Raw genomic sequence first — 16719 nt, 5'->3', positions numbered from 1 at the left:
ACAGTACAAGTACTGCCACACATTCTATTCTATAAAGATTATATGCATTTAGGAAGAGTCATTTCACCACATTTGTTTGATGCTAGTGAATAGAAAACCTATGGCTGAGGAAGTACTGCAATGCAATTTTTATAAGGCTGTAATGCTCCAGAGGAATGTTTTAATATTCTCCTGCAAATTATTGTTTGAAAAAGTATCAGGATTTTACAAGCCCTACCCCAAATCTGGTGAGCATTTATAATCAGGATAAATGGTCTCACTAGATGCTTGTGGAGAATTAGGACTGTTTTTCTTTTGAGTGTTTTGTAGATAATGAGGCAAACTTCCACCTTTTTATTACTTGTTGGAATAATTTAATGGATGTAAATGAAATTTTCCAGAGGTAACTGAGATGATGTGTATGCCATTTCATTCTTTCCCTGTGTGCTTCAGATGTGAAGAGATTTTCTTTCAGGTTACAAGGAAGCAGAACAAGACTGTCTTAGAGACATCTGCAGAAGAGCTGCAAGATAAGCAGGATGTGTGTCCTGTTTTACTTCTGGTTCTAACAGCAAAAATACATAGGGATTTTTGCTAAGCGCTTTCAACTTTTTTTAGGCTATGCAGGAATTTCTTTCATAATTGTCAAGAAAATCCAAAGTTAATCCTGGTGAGAGGTGTAAGTCTCCTCATGAACATCTGTCTCCTGCCAGTGGGGATTAGTGAGAGCATTTCTGTGTGCTTCATTGCCATAGCAGGCTGTGTTTGTGTGAGATGGGCCTTTCTAGGGCATGATTGCACAGAGGGCTTAGTTTGGTGGTCTGCCTAGCTCAGTGTATTGTCTCAACTGATGCAAATTTGTCCAAGAAAAGAGGCATTTAAGCAGTGAAACATACCTACGATGATCCTTTCCCACTTACTATCTCCCAATGAGCAACAGTGTAAAAACATCCTGAGCTAGAAGCTGTATCAAAATGACTTTTCAGTACCTAAGGATCCTCCATTAATTTATCTAACCTTTTTTCTGAATGCCGGCTTTTGATTTCTGTAGCATCCCATGCTGATGAGTTTGTGATTCTATCCTGAATCTTTTTGTCCTAATGGATCTTGTCCATTGTTCCTGTTTCTTCAGCTGCTGAAGAAGCAATAGTACAGAGACTTGCAGTTTGGGATATGGAGAGGGCTGAGAACTCTGTAATCCTTCAATCGTCTTGAAAGCTCTGAGAACTCAGTTTCCTGTTTTTTCTTGACTTGCTTGCCAGAAGCTCGTTTTTTTAGGTGCTTCATCTTAGTACAGTGCAGTCAGTCTATAAATTGAGATGAGCTTGGCCTGGCTTGAGACCCATATAGTCTGCTATAAGTTACCTTTTGTAACATTACCTTTAGGTTTCAGCTTCCCATGAAGGATCAGGGCACTTGGCTGGATGAAATTTAATGAAGCTTGCGGATCAGAGCCGGATGTGCAGCTGACATGTGTGGCTGTTAAATTACATTTGTATGTATTGATCACATTCCTTTGTTCTAGTTCTCCACACTTACTGTTTGCAAAGCATAATGTTCTGTACCTCTCTGAAAATAACAATTTGCCACTTACGGATTTTTATAATACAGGCTGGTTTTCCCCTCTCACTCCTATTTCTTCAACCTTGATGCCTTTGGCTGTGTAAGAGGGAAGCAAATGAGCCTGTTACTGAGTAAAAGAACTGCATTTGTCTGAATGTGATTTGGAAACTTGTACAGCTTTATATCAAGTTTCAAATAATCACTGCAGTCAGAAGTGATTTTACACATACTCTTTTGGCAGGCTTTATAACCACAGAAAAAGAGCAGTCTTGGTACAGGTAGGGTGACCTTTTTAGACTCACAGGAGGCTATACTGATATTCTCAAATCCATCTCTTGTACTTTACAGATGATGCTGCTGAAGTAAGAAACTTTCCTGACCAGCAGTTCTGTTTTTCCATCTAGGAAAAAATTTCATTTATCTTTTATTCAGACATGGCCAAGCCTGTGACAGTTCCCTTTGAAGAATACTGGCTTGTAATATTGTTTAAACTTAGGGTCATGACTCTTCAACTCAAAAAGGAGAGCTTCATTCCCAGTTAGTGTAGATGGGCTTCTGGGTGAGCTGGCTGTCCTTTGTCAGTTGGCAAAGCACACGCTTGGAGGAGAAAGTCAGAGATGTGAAGGGTTTTAGGGAATTCTAGGGAATTGCAACGAGTATATTCCACTCAATACTGAGTTATGCTTTGCAGATGCTCTTGTAGTATAAAGCTAAAATTGCCACTGTGCATAAGGAAGACGGGAACTTTCTTTGAAGCTGCTGAAATCACTTCTGGGAAAGCTTTTAAAGTTGATATTCCCGTCTCTTCCCACTTCTCAACAGAAAAACACTTTTGTCCTGTTTTGCAAAAACAAAATCATTATGATACTTAACTGTTTACACAAATTTAAAGAGAAGAGCATGCTACATGCCAAAATAACTCTGTACACTGCAGTGTGGGGAAGCCACAAAGAAAGCCAGGAACTGGGGTTGGAGCAACATTCTGTTATATGCCCTGAAACTAGAGAGAATAGTTTTCTTTTTATCCAGCACTTAAGTTTAAAAAAAAAAAGGATGAAAGTTGGACAGGAGGACATTTAGAGATGTGCTCAGACAGCCAGGTATGTTTTTCTTTAAGCATTCTGCATAACTGGTACCATATCATGCAAAATACACAGTGGTGATGTTGGGAGATGTTGGGCTTATTTTGCCTTTTCTGTTTGTTTTGTGATCCTTAGCCTAGGTTTTGTATGAAAAACCTGTAGAATTTGGAGGGAAATGGTGCGCTCTAAATTATTCAGTGGAACAGAATACAGGGATATATATATATATATAAAGGTGCTGTTTTCTTCTTGTTTTCTTTCATCATGGGGGAAAGACGCTCTCTTTTGACTTTGGTGCTTTTGAGGCCCTTGGAGGAGGAATGGACTGTAACTTCCTTTACAAAATACAGAAGCTTTCAGTATTGGAAAGGTTATAATATGTTGGCTTTCAGCATTTTTAAAAATTCTTACTCTTTTAGAGCAGTGTGCTGGGTTTGTCTGGGATAGAGTTAATTTTCCTCATAGTAGCAGGTATGTGGCTGTGTGTTGATTTGTGCTGGCAGCAGTGTTAACACAGGGATGTTTAGTTACTGCTTACCCAGAGCCAAGGGCTCTTCTGCTTCTCATGCCACTGAACCAGTGAGTATGCTGGGGGTGAGCAGAGGTCTAGGAAGGGACACTGTTGTGACACCTGACCCCAGCTGACCAAAGGGATATTCCATACTGTATGATGTCATACTCAACATACACAGCTGGGGTAAAAGGGGGGACACACACACGTTTGGAGTGACGGCATTTGTGTTCCTGTGTGGCGTGATGGACCCCCGCTCCCCTGGGGATGGCTGAACACCTGCCTCCCCATGGGAAGCGGTGAACAGATTCCTTGTTTTGCTTTGCTTGTGTGCACAGCTTTTTGCTTTATCTATTAAACTGTCTTTATCTCACTTTTATTCTTCCAGTACTCTTCCCATCCCATCGGGGGGAGTGGCAAGCAGCTGCATGGTGCTTAGTTGCTGGATGGGGTTAAACCATGACAACCAGTATTTTTATTCCCCTCCTGCCCTGAAATCATGGATTGTATTATATTTAAACAGCTTCCTGTGGACAGCGTTTCTAAAACTGATAGGACAAGTGCGTTTTAGGGCTTCCTTTTTAATATCATTCACTGGGAGAGTGAGGACAACTGTTTTGTGCAGGTGGTGGTAATACAACAGTAATGTTTTGGTTGACTGTGGAGTTTGTTTTTAGTCTGATAAACTGAAAAAGAACCTTGCTTGATGCTGAGAAAGTGACATTGCACCTACTATTCCAATGTACAACATCCCTGAATGAGCTGTGCAAGCTTTAAATTCTTCCAGTTACAATGGTTGTGTTGTAAAACAAGCAACTGCATGCATATTTCAAAATTCTTGTGAAGCCCTCAGTCCTGATAAGAACAGAGTGGATGAGTTAATGTGAATGTTTAAAAAAAAAAGTCTAGTTTTTGCTCTGATATGTTGTTATTTTTTTTCCCTTTAGTTCCTTGGCATAGCATTTCTTGGGATTGGATTGTGGGCATGGAATGAAAAGGTAAGTTGAAAATAGTGCCAAATGCCATGTTTTTAGTCTTTCTCCGTCTTTTTCTGATGAAATATTGGAATAGTAATATGCTGCACATTTTGTGTCCACACACAGTTTCTGCTGAAACATAATCAAGCTTCTCTGTCAAATAAAACCTTGGCTCAGCTCACCTAGAGGAAGATCCTTGGCAGCTTTCCCAAGAATGCCTTGGCAAGAAATCATGACTGACACTTGCACATAAAATAACCATTTCAATCCATGCACGCTCAAACTGCAGCTCCGATACTGGAACACTCCAGTGAAGGCAGTAGTGGCAGCATTTCTCTGCTGAATGGTAGTCCCCAGGATTGGGGAGAGAGCCTACATGTATCTGAGGGCAGCTCCCTGAAAATAAGCCTCCTTGCTTTTGCCTTACCATGGCATGCTAATTGCTGTTCCTCTTAAAAAAAACAAACAAAAAAGCCCACAAAAAAACCGACCCACTAACCAAAACCAGATTCAAACCCAAATGAACACTAAAACCCAAGACAAACCTGAGACAGAATAGCTGTTGTTTTTTTTCTTGTGCAAATAAAACTGTCCCCACTGTGCTGTGAGACTGTAAAATCTACTTGGAAATGGGAAGAAAGAGAGGTGGGGAAGGAGTAAATGTTTGTGAACCAGAGCCTAAATTTTAGTTTGCCTGCTGCAGAACTTGGGAAGAAGATAAAATATCAAGACATGATATACAAAACCAGTGAGTATGTGTTGGGTTACTGGATGAATAGTTTGGCTCTCTAAAAGACGACAGCTAAAATTAAAGCCAGAGATTCCTTTCCTTCTTTAAAAGATTGAAAATAATAAAACTTGGCTGATAACAATGGTGTTTTGATAATCAGTTACATAATGTTTTTTTCTTCTTTTAATGAAAAACACTGAGTAAGCTACAAATTGATGTTCACTTAAGGCATAACAACTGGCACTCGCAACAGAACAGATAACGCATTGAAAGCACTGGAGTTTTGCCACTTAAATTCAGGACTAATTTTCTGGTTCAGAAGTGAGTTATTAACTTAGATTCTAATTCCTCTCTCTGTGCCTTGGATGTAGATAATTACAGATAGTAATGGGATATTAATTAACTCACAGTATACACCTATGTATCTGTGTATTTACAAACCAGATGATACTCATTCTGGATGGCTTGAGTAGAGTGAAAAGATATGCTGTGATCTTGGTTTTTTTGTTTGTTTTCTTTTGTTTTTTTCAGTCAGCAAAGATGTTAAGACACTTTTTAATACTGAAATACTCAGCTTATACCTATGTCCTAGAGAAGAACCTTATTTTGGAGTGCTTTCTGGAAGAGATTTGGACATTTTTGTGTCATTTCAGTAAGTAAGACAGGTGATTCCTCTTTTAGAATGAAAGAGCAGGTAAAGGGAAAACAGCTATAGTCTGCTGTTTGAAGGCTAAAAGATACTACAGCTAGAGTGTGTTCTGGCAGAATAATGGTCTGTTAGGTATTACGTATTTTCAATGTGATAAAGCACCCTACTCTGCTCCCGCCCACCTGCTTCCTGGGAAGAAAATCATTCAATTCATAATTGCTAATAGCCAGAGCCAAGGCTCATGTTAAGATCACTTGATAACAGATGTCTAAATATCAAACCATTTTTAATCGGATCCTGAAAGTGGGAGAAAATGTCATGTTGTCATGTAGACAAGTAAATAAAACCACCTAGAGCCGTTTAATATGCATTAGCTCAGACTCCACATGTAGTAGGGTTTTCTACAGAAAGTAATAAAATACTGTTTATTGTTTTAAAGCACAGGTTTTTCATTAAAAATAAGCACCTCTCCCCAGCTTGTCTAACTGCTGTGGTAGTGAACACTGTTTCAGCTCATGGTTGCTGTCAACCAGAATGTAGCATAGGTATAGCTGAACTGCAGAACTCTTCAGGAGAGAAAGACTTTGATTTTTGTAGTCAGAATTATGGGAAAATGGACTTGCATCAAGACAGTTTTATACCTTTCTTTCACTCAGCTCTCTAGAGGACAGGCAATGGCCAGAAGCTGCAGTCAGCCAGGTCAAGTTCCAGGCGCTCATAGGCTCCATGCAACTTAGTTGAGGGCAGATCAGGTATATCTCAGACAGTTGCTGCTGCAGCTGGGCGGTTGGAGGTGAAGGCTGAGTAGGTAAAGCCTAAGACTGAAGAGATCTGTAACTTAACTGAAAAGCACTTGTCTAGCTTGATTGCTTCTTGCCTAAGGCTAGCCTAGATATCCCTTAGGCATTATGGGCCGTACAGAAAGACAGAGAAGGACCTGGGGGTCCTGGTGTACACCAAGTCCAACATGAGCCAGCACTGTGCCCTTGTGACCAAGAATGCTAACACCATCCTGAGTTGTATTAGGAGTGCTGTGCCAGCAGGTCAAGGAAGGGCATTCTTTCCTTCTAGTCAGCACTGGTGATGCCACACCCGGGCCAATTCTGGGCTCCCCAGTACGAGAGAGACGCTGACATACTGGTGAGTCCAGCTGCCAGGATGCTTAAGGGACTGGAACATCTCTCCTACAAGGAAGGGCTGAGAGAGCTAGGACTTAAGCTTGGAGAAGAGCAGGCTTGGGGGTATCTTAATGTTTATAAATACTTGAGGGGAGAATGCAAAGAGGATGGAGCCAATCTGTTTTCAGTGGTCCTCAGTGACAGGCAACTGATGCAAACTGAAACACAAGAAGTTCTCTCTGAAGGTCAGGTAACGCTTTGAGGGTGACTGAGCACTGCCATGGTTTGCCCAGAGATTATGTGGAATCTCCCTCTTTAAACATACTCAAAAGCAGCTTGGACATGGTTCCTTCCAACCTCAGACTGCTACTCTGACAATGAACTAAGTCTATCAAAATTGAACTTGCTGCTGCTATTGTATGATGGGCAAACATAAATTTGGGACTTTTTTCAGCATTGGATCTGCAGAAGAACACCTCTGTAAACTGATTTGGTGATGGGGAGGATTTTGAGTTACTTGCCTTGAACTATGCTGCTTTATATCCAGTGATACTGATTTGTGACCCAGACATCAGCTTGTATATACTTTTTGCTGCTTCACAGAATCTTTTTAAGATAAAAGATAGTGTTCTGGGCCAAGTTAAAAATGCAGAATATTAAGAAATAATCCACACTTCACAGGAGTCCCATTTGCTGCTGGCTAAAACCAGTTTGGGGTAGATTTGTGGGGTATTTGCTCTTTTTGGCTAAGTTGGCTTGAGTTCTCTCCTTTACTTTGTTGGAAAAAAAAGCACGCTATGCTCTCGTGACCTTCCTTACAGTCTTTGCAGGAGGCAAAAAAGCTCATTTGTCAAATAGGTGATAGAATTGGCTTGACAGCCAGTCAGCCAGCCCTAAACAAAAACTGGGCAATTAGCATTCTGAGTCGGGAACCTGAAAGAGAGCTGGGGGATGGGGGCAATAAACTCGAGAAGAATAAAGCTATCTATACATGGGTGCACTATATTGCTCTCTATCTTGCAGTGTTTTCAGGCATGCCAGACTTCGGCTTGTACCATAAAAAAGTTCATTTGTGGCAGCTGATTTCTACCCCCTGCCACCCCCACCCCAATAGTGACATGAACATGGTTAATGTATAGCATCTGTACTCAACAGTCTGTACTAAGCACGAGCAATTTGTTACCTTTACTCAGCAGCAAGGGGAAAAAATGTTTATATCTCACTGGTTCTTTTAACCACTTCAAGTCACTTCTTCTATTGCCTTGTTAAAAATAAATTAGACTTGTGTAAAATGTCTGTATTTTTCCTTGTCTGTGTACATTAGATAAGGTGGTCTTAAGGTTCAGTGGGAGAGTTTGTAGTATGACACCGGTAGGTACTTGGGGAAAATAAGCTTCTTGGTTCTCTCACTATGTGCAGGAGATTAATATGCAAGAGTAGTGAGACTAAGTGATGAGCTGCTGTTACATCTTCTGAGAAGTCAGAAGACTGTACACAGAGAGGGAGCTTTTAGAAGGAAAGCACTGTTTAGGGTGTACTTTAAGTAGGAGGTAGTGAAGGTAGAGATACTGAAGGAGCGGGGGGAGTATGTGTCCTTGTGAAATTTGACAATCAGACTTAGTTCATGGATAAGACTGAAATGAAGAGGAACATGTGGAAGAGGTTAATGATGTCTTTGCTTGGTTTCTAGTCTTTTTTTTTTTCTGTCAAATCAGCATAACTAGAAAGACACTCCAGCTCAGAAGTCAAGTTGCGTGCAGTTTGGAGTATCAGTATAGTACCTCTGTGTGCCAGCTGAGTTATTGTTAGGAAGCAGGAGCTCTGTATACCAAGTGTGAAGATGGACTTTTGCGTGTTGATATATGGTGATTTAGGCCTGCGTTGGTGTTATGGGACAGGCTAAACTCCCTACATAAACAGTCACAATTTGTCAGATCACGTCTTTTTCTCCCTGTATTGAGACAAACAGTTGTTATGAAGAAAAATTCTCATTTTTTTTTACTATCCCAGTGAGTGGCAGACATCAAGGGCAGTGATATACGTGTTACTCCATAATTCTTGTGCATACATGTCTATCACATAGTTTTTCTATTGCTGACAAGGAAAATGTGCACATACCCTTATGGGTCCTTATGGACTGAAGGACACCCAAAGCATGTGTCTTACTCCTGGGCCAGGATTTTGTGTGTTTTTTACAGGACTGGGGAAGAAAGAGAAGGATGCTAGGATTTGCTGTTACATTTAATTTAAATTTCAATATGTAAAGATGCATTATCTACATAGGCTTTAAAATAAATTTAATAGCATTTCTACACCTTGTAACCATTAATCCTGAAAAATGTAGGCATCTGTATCTTACATGTATTTATGCTGGTTATTCACCTATTGAGCTCTGCTTCATCATGACAAGAAAGCTAGACTAGTTCTTCTCCTTCACTAGACACTTAAAAAATAAAGTTCTGCTGCTTTTGCTGTGGGAAATGCAAAACCAACAAAAATAAAGGAACTAAGATTTGTAAACATCCCCTACCTAGTTTTGCTTGCAGAAACAAAATTCTGGAGTTGAATTAATTTGTCATGTTTCAATGACTATTGTTCTGTTCCCCATGCTCATTCAGATGCACAGCATGGAGAAACTGCATAGATTTTATGACTAACAAAGTAGAAAGACATTTTTCCATTTGAAAATCATGCATTTGGAAACACTTTTATTTCTCATCACTCCCATGTATTTGTTTGCCAGTGATGATGAACTTGAGAAAGACTATTTCTCTGTTTGCAAAGAAGAAACATTTCAAAAGGTCTTGTATTGCTGAATTTTTTTCTGACCTCCTGCTTTTTTTGTCCCTCCTGTAATGGCATTCTGCAGCAGAGAAGGCTTTTTCCCCATCTTGGGGGTTGTGGGGTGTGGAGCAAAACTGATTTCTCCCATCCTACTGGTGTTGGCTGCTTCTTTTGAGTCACTCTCTGGGATGATGTTGTCATGGGGACTGTTGTGTTGAGTCCTGTTCTTTTACATGCACTCCTGTGGGCCAAATTCCATATACTGTCACTGTGGATCACCTCTTTGTTCCCTAGGACGATGATTCTGCTAAGTTGTTTCTGACTTAAGTTCTCTTGCATTTTTTGTTACTGGGTCAGCTTTTCAAAATTGCTGCTGCCTAGAGCGTTTCCCACTTGGAGCCATTCTCTTCTGCTCTGCAGTATGCTATTGTGCCTGTGAGAGCAACTGTCCTAGAGAGAAGTAACTTCCCAGCAAGCTTCTGGGAACATTTCTGAGACCTGAATATGGCAGTGGATTGTCTACAGTAACCACAAATGCAAACAGACTCTGGTTTCTTAACGCGCCTGTGACTCCCTTTGGCTTTGGCCTTGTTAGGAATCAGGAGCACAATCAGATTGTATAGGTATGCCAACACTGGGGTGCTGCTCCAACCAAGCTGTAGGTGTTGGCATCCATGCAGTCTGGGGAAATTAAAATAACTTTCTGGGTTCAGCGCGCAGACCCTTGTGTGCTACATGCAAGAGGACAGGGTGAGGACTCAACTTGCGTACTCTACAGGTTTTGAAAGGTTTGAGTTTTCTTCAGCCTAATTCTACTAGGATCTCATGGACTGAATGCCTGCTAGTGGTTGGAGCATGAGTTACATTCCAGGGGCATGTCTTAATATGTAAGTAATCTACTTTGGGGCCCTAGGCAACCTTGTGTAGCTCCAGGCCTGGAGGTTGGTGTCCCTGCCTGTGGCAGGGGGGTTGGAGCTCTATGATCCTTGGGGTCCCTTCCAACCCATGGCATTCTATGATTCTATGATACTCTGCGTGTGCTGAGACTGTTCCCCAATGTGAACAGCATAGCCTGTGTATGACCTTTTTAAAAAGGACTCCTGGATCTCACCTGAAATGGTAATGTAGATGGGCACTAAAGGTGGGAACTGGAGTTGGAGATCTGTCTCTGGAAAATAGTACAAATTGTCCTGATGATCTTAGAGTACAAGATGGAGCAGGGGTGAGGGGTGCACCCTTACTGCTTTTCTAAGTGACTGTTGCTTCCTTGTTCTTTGTTGATGGGATAAAGTCAAACAGCTGTCCAGCTATAATATCAGGAGGGGCATTCTTGAGTTACTGTCTTCAAAAGCAGCATTTTTCCTTTGCCTAGTTCTCCCTTGAGCTATGTGAGAGATCCAGGATGTAGGGTGGAGGGCTCTGGCCATGGGAAAAAATGGCATGACAATGGAGAATGCGTCACTGGATTCAGGCATTTCTCATAGACTGTTTTTCTGCCTGTGCTGACACAACCATTAAGAGATGCCAGTTTGCAGGAGCTTCTGGTGGGCCTGGCTTGGCTGTCTTGTGTTTGTTGGTGTGGCAGAAGGCACCACGAATGCCTCTTTTCTTCACCCTTTTGTTGGAGAAAACCCTAGTGTTTCACCTGATCTCCTCTCCTGAATTGGAGGTGGAGTTGGAATATGAGGTCAGTCTTTCCTATCCTATGCACACATCAGTGCATCCTAGTGTTTGAAGTGAAGGCCATTTCAGAAATCAAGGAACATTTTTCTTAACGTCACCTTTTTTTTTTAATTTTAGTTCAGTTATGGATGGTAACTTGTTGTTTTGTTACAAACAAATTTTGAGTTGTGGTGGATGAAAAGGTTAAACAGTAACCCATGTGCTGTAATGTTCAGCAGGCAATGGAGGGTGGGGGAACAGAGCAAACAGATGAACTGGAGACCAGCCAAAGAACATGTCCTACTGGCTCTCCTTGTGGGACTACAGCCCTGGACTGACGCCATCATGAGAAGAAAAGTATTAGAGCATGTACTTTGCACAAACAAAGTGTTTACTGCCAAATAAAGATTATGCACATGTGTCCACTAAGAAAGTAGCGTACGTGTACTCCAGAAAAACAACCATACTTCCAAAAAGAGAATGTGGGTTTAGGAAGAAAAAGTATTTTCTCCTTTTGGATGCTAAAGCATCAGTAGTACTTGCAGCTGTCTAACAGTAAAGGTTGGACTGGGCTACTGCAAGGGTGTTGCTGGGAAGTAAGTTTGTAGAAAGCTTGACTTAAAGCATTTACAGGTGCTTTGTTTAAAGTCCTACATTGATCAGTTTATAGTCACTGTATATTCTGTGACAGGACTGGTGAACTTTTGGATTCAGGATGTGTTACTGTGAGGCACAATGTCAGGACGCAGGATCCCTCATCCTCTGCTCAAGCACCTCTGAAAACATTCCCTTCTGCTTTTGGCTAAAGATGGCATGAAAACAGAATTGGTCAGTACCAGGCGTTTGTACGTCTCTGCCAAATTTTCCCTAGAAGTAGGGAAGCCAAAAAATACTGAGAGCTGTGGTAACAGAAACCTGTGGTGGGTAGGAAAAGTATGTGCCACCTTCTCAGCAGTGTGAAGTGAGATAATATTACTCAGTCATTGCCTTGTTGCTTGTAGCGAAATACGCTTTTCTTTGAAGCGTTGCACTGCTGCCTCTTCAGAGGGCTGATTTATAAGTGTCCAGAAAAAAACCCAAACGGGAAAACCGTATTTCAGCAGTAAGCAGCAATCTTCTATCAGACTACCTCTGTGCATCTCTAGCTGTAACCACAGAGCACTGTCTGTGTTTGGCATTCCCGCTGCTAGCTATTGTTTTATTGCCAAAGCCTCTCTAAAGATTGTATATCCCGCGATGTCTCTCCAGAATACTGATAACTTGGGATGCACGTGCAGGGAGCACACAGAGTACAAATGAGAGTTAGGCAGTATGTGCTTTGCACTGTCAGAATATATTATTTTGGGCTTATCCAGGCCAGGTTTATGACTGCTGTATGTGGACTAGCAGAAGATGCACATAAAGATGATTTCCAAGGACAGCAAAAAATAAAGCTTGTGTTGTTTTATTCCAGTACATGTCAGATCGTAGCTACCCTGAGGATTTGGAGCCTGGAGGAGACCAGAATGAGATGAGTGGCTCTTGCCAGGTGACCAGCCAACATGTGATGTGGCAGGGTAGTGCTAGAAAATCAAGTAAGGTGGGGAAAGGAACTGATCAGAAAGGCAATATATACAGCTGATTCACTCACTTCTAGTGTCATCAGCTTTAATGGCAGTGTGACAAAAGGAAAAGCGCTACCTTTCTTCTTGTGAATTCTTTGTATCATGACTAGCTTCTCTTAGAGCACTGCCCATAAATGTGAGCTGATTTTCACTTGGATTTCTTCTTTCATTTGGATTTTGCTACTTTCACAAGGAAACAACTTGATTAAACATGATTTGCTGTGGGTTTTTTGTTTTGGTGTGGTTTTTGTTTGTTGCTTTTAAGAAAGACTTGGTATCTTATGAAGAGAGATTTAAATGTCTGCTCATCCCTTTTGGATTTTTTTTAAACTGAAATTATTGTAATACAAAGGCAACATCCTTTATCCAGTTACTGTTTTCTCACTCCACTACAGTACACTAATGCCAAAATCAGCGAATGTTAAAAGAAATGAGTAGTAGTGTTTGCTTTGAGGCAGAATTTTTTTCTCATCTTATGGTAACTATATAGTCACAGAGGGGAAACATAGAAAGGACTTAACAACTTTGTGAAGAAATCATTTTAGCAGTCTTTTTCCCTTGGGGCAGAGTTCACGTTTCCTGCCTTGTGCAGGGCCATGACTTTTGAAAAAGTTTATGTTACCAGATTGTACTGTTTCTTGCTTGAGAAAGTTATGTCTTTGATTTCTTTTCTGTGACATATGTAGTGAAGCAAAAGTAGTGGAAAACTTTGCACAAATTGATTTAAGGGCTAGTAATGGATAGGTGTTCATTTCAGACTGACTTGTACCATCTCAGTCCTAGTTGGACATGCCAACTGGTCTGCTTTGGCAATACTGGCTCAGAGCAGTATTGTCTTATATCTTGCCTTATGCCTAATTTTGTCTTTCTAATGAATGACAGTAAGACTAGTACTATATATAAAGTAGGAGGAAAGTGATGATTGTGACTTTAAAAAAATTTTTTTTCATCCTTCTCTGTCAGGGAATAACCTCCTGTAGTAGGAGGGAGAGGAATCCAGTTTGAAAAAGCCATTCATGCTGTTGGTTTATTGTTCATATTTATGGATTCAGTTGTTGTCAGGTTTTCTCTTTGCTTACAGCATGCTGGTATTTTCTGAGGCTCCTTGCTGCGTGCATTGGAGAAATTCAAGTGTATATTTTATTCAGTCTGTCACTGTCAGCAGAATTAAAAAGCTTTGAATACTGTCTTTGTTTACTACCTGCTCAGTTTTGTATGGAAAACTATGGAAGTGGTTGCAGACTGTGGAGTACTGTATTAGAGTTACTGGTTATGTGGCTATTTTTTTCTGTGTGGTCCAAACTGAGTATCTGGGGGAAGAAAAATAAAAATCACAGGTCTAAAGTCACAGTTGTGAGCAGTTATCAGTTAATGATATTACTAATGAAGATGAGATTATGATAACTTCCTTCAAAATGATTGCTGGTTTGGGACTATTTAAAAGAAGCAAAGGGGATATGAGCAGAGAAAAGGATGAACTTAATTCTGCAAACAAGGAGCTGTAGAGGTAAAAGTCTGTTGTTGCTTTTCAAGCTACAGCTTCATTCAGGCATTAGGAGGGAAAGCAGTAGTCTGAAGTGCTGGACCCGGGTTCAGGCTTCTTCAAGGAAACACATGGAGAAATGTCTGCTACAGCAGCGTGCTCTGTATTGACCTACAGCACTGGGGAGGTGAATGACGAAACAGTGATACTCAGCTTTCTGGCTGCCAAAAGGTTTAGGAAACTGTAACTGTTCCTGTGCAAACTCACTGGAATAAGGAAGACTTTGTACTTGCTTCTTGATACAACCCATCTGTTCATCAGACAAACTTCGGTTAAAATGTAATTAAAAAATAATAGTTCCTCAGGATTACTGGTGTCATAAGCCAAGCTCTGCTGCTAAGGGGACAATGGTATTACAAGCAGACTGTGCTGACTGTCATAGCTAAAAGATAGCATATGTGGTTTACCATATGATAGATGTAGCCTAAGGTAGTGCAAACCATCTATCAAGACAAGTCCTTAAATAAATGGTGCCTTATGTCCTAAAAGACTTAACCTTGTTTTCAATTTTTTCCTGCTAACTGATGAGACAGTAGCTGTACTTTATTGAGATAGTGAATTTTTGGCACTCTACGTGCCTGAAGTGGAATTGTCCAGGTATCTCGTTTGTCAGAAGTTGGAGTAAAATTAATTGTTGCAAGATGCTGCAACGTAGGAAGTCACTTCTGTCAGTTGTAATTACTGAGCATAAATGCAAAAATCAAGGTGGTGGTCTTGCTATTGACTGCTTTTTCTATCATAACATGTGTAACTGCGTACATAAACAACGCATGTGATACCCATGCTGAGATGCATTTTAGGTAAGATGAAGTTTTGTTCAAGTATCCATTCTGATTTTCTGGCAGACTAATTCTCACAGCGACGGAAACAGCAAAATGCCCTGTGGGTTTCTTGAAGAGGGCTCTAGAAGCAACATTTTGTTGTTCATTTCCCATGTTCATTCAGAAATATTGTACGTAATTGCCCTTTTAATATCTTTCTGAATGCAAGTATTTTCTTAAATTATGCTTTCTTGCTGTATTGCAGAACGTTTGCTGTAGTCCTCTTCCTTTTTAGAAAGAAAAATGCAACCAGAATTTGTACAACTGAAAGCTGAATACACTTGTTATCCTTTGGTATTGTTTCTTTCCAGGGAGTGCTGTCCAATATCTCCTCCATCACTGACCTGGGAGGCTTTGATCCAGTTTGGCTCTTCCTAGTGGTAGGAGGAGTTATGTTCATTTTGGGATTTGCAGGATGCATTGGAGCTTTGCGAGAGAATACCTTTCTTCTCAAATTTGTAAGTAGCCTTTGCAACTGTGGCATTCACTACTTACATAGAGTAAGTTATGTCTGTTCATACTTAAGTGTGTACAGGTAATTTTAAAATGTCTTTTGGGGAGGAAGGTGTTAATCTGATTGTGAGAGTACTGTTCTGTGCATTGCTTTTGCTTAACTATTAACACTTCACAGCTCTTCAGTCTCTGGTACTTGCTGTTTGGGTGTTTTTTTTAAGATTCAAAGCTATTGCCAGTGAGATCCTAATATGGAACCACAGCTTTTCATATGGATGTATCCTACCATTTTGCTGTCCTGTCCTGAAAAAAGAAATTTCTGCTAAGAATCTGCATGTTGAGCTTTGAGTCCGTAACAAGCTGGCTATGAGGAATGTAGGTAGGCCACCGGATGTGACCTGTGTTATTTCTGCTGTGCAGGTGCCCCTCATGGTACAGAAGAGAGGACAGTTGCTTGCTGATTTCCTCAGTTCTGTACTGTTTAACAATGCAGCTTTTTCAGATTATTTTATTGTCAGTACTGGGGCCTGAGAGAGAGAAAGGAAGGAGACTGTGCCCAGGATAGGTAAACAAAATGGAAGTTGTCATCTTGAACTCTGGTTGCAGGAGGAGTTGCTGGTACACAAGCATACCTCTATATTAAAACTCCTTTCTCTAAGCAGCCTGGTTCTGCATTTTGAAAGCTTTCCTCCTGTGAGCTTTGAAGAGGAAGATAGTGGTGTCGTGTTCCATTTTAGATAAATTTAAGATTTAAAAAAAAAAAAAAAAATCAAGATTATTTCTTCCACCACCCCAGCTTCCAGAGGTGGCCACAGCCTGGGTAGTTGCTTCACAACCATTAATTGTTAATGTATACATGAAAAGGCTTCCAGTGCAACAACTGTCTTGAAGTGACATATATAGGTCCCGCAGGCATGTTGTATGCGGGGAGGATGCAGTTGAGAGTTCAGGTTCTTGAAGCATTTATAAGGCAGCTTGGGATAGTTCTAGCTTAAAGAAAAGGGGGTGGAGCTATTGTAACACTCTTTCTCCTCTTCCTTGCTTCTCTTAGCTTGTCTAAAATGAACCCATCTGCTGTACCAGAAATAACTTCCTATACAGCAGCTGCAGGAGAAATTAAAAATGCATCGAACAAACACAGAGAGCATATTAAAGTGAAACTCAAAGGCGCAGTTGCAAAAGGGATGGACTTCAGTGTGCCAGGACCCCTGTGTGTTTTAAAGCAGCATACACTCAGTGGAGA

At 40.8% G+C, this 16719-nt stretch overlaps 1 protein-coding gene across 1 annotated transcript in view; it reads left to right on the top strand.

Moving 5' to 3' along the window:
• The window catches only part of TSPAN5 (tetraspanin 5), a gene marked incomplete at its 3' end in the record, with an annotated part of 80978 nt that overhangs the window by 57305 nt on the left and 6954 nt on the right, over window positions 1–16719 (top strand). Inside the window, exons 2-3 of the mRNA XM_084263345.1 lie at window positions 4083–4133; window positions 15335–15481. Coding sequence (XP_084119471.1) covers window positions 4083–4133; window positions 15335–15481 — 198 coding nt within the window. The remainder of the gene's footprint in view (window positions 1–4082; window positions 4134–15334; window positions 15482–16719) is intronic.

Source organism: Gallinula chloropus, assembly GCF_964237585.1.
Source record: "Gallinula chloropus genome assembly, chromosome: 4".
In the NCBI taxonomy this organism is placed as follows: domain Eukaryota; kingdom Metazoa; phylum Chordata; class Aves; order Gruiformes; family Rallidae; genus Gallinula; species Gallinula chloropus.
The sequence above is the reverse complement of the archived record's forward strand: the minus strand, read 5'-3'. Positions and strand labels throughout refer to the sequence as shown.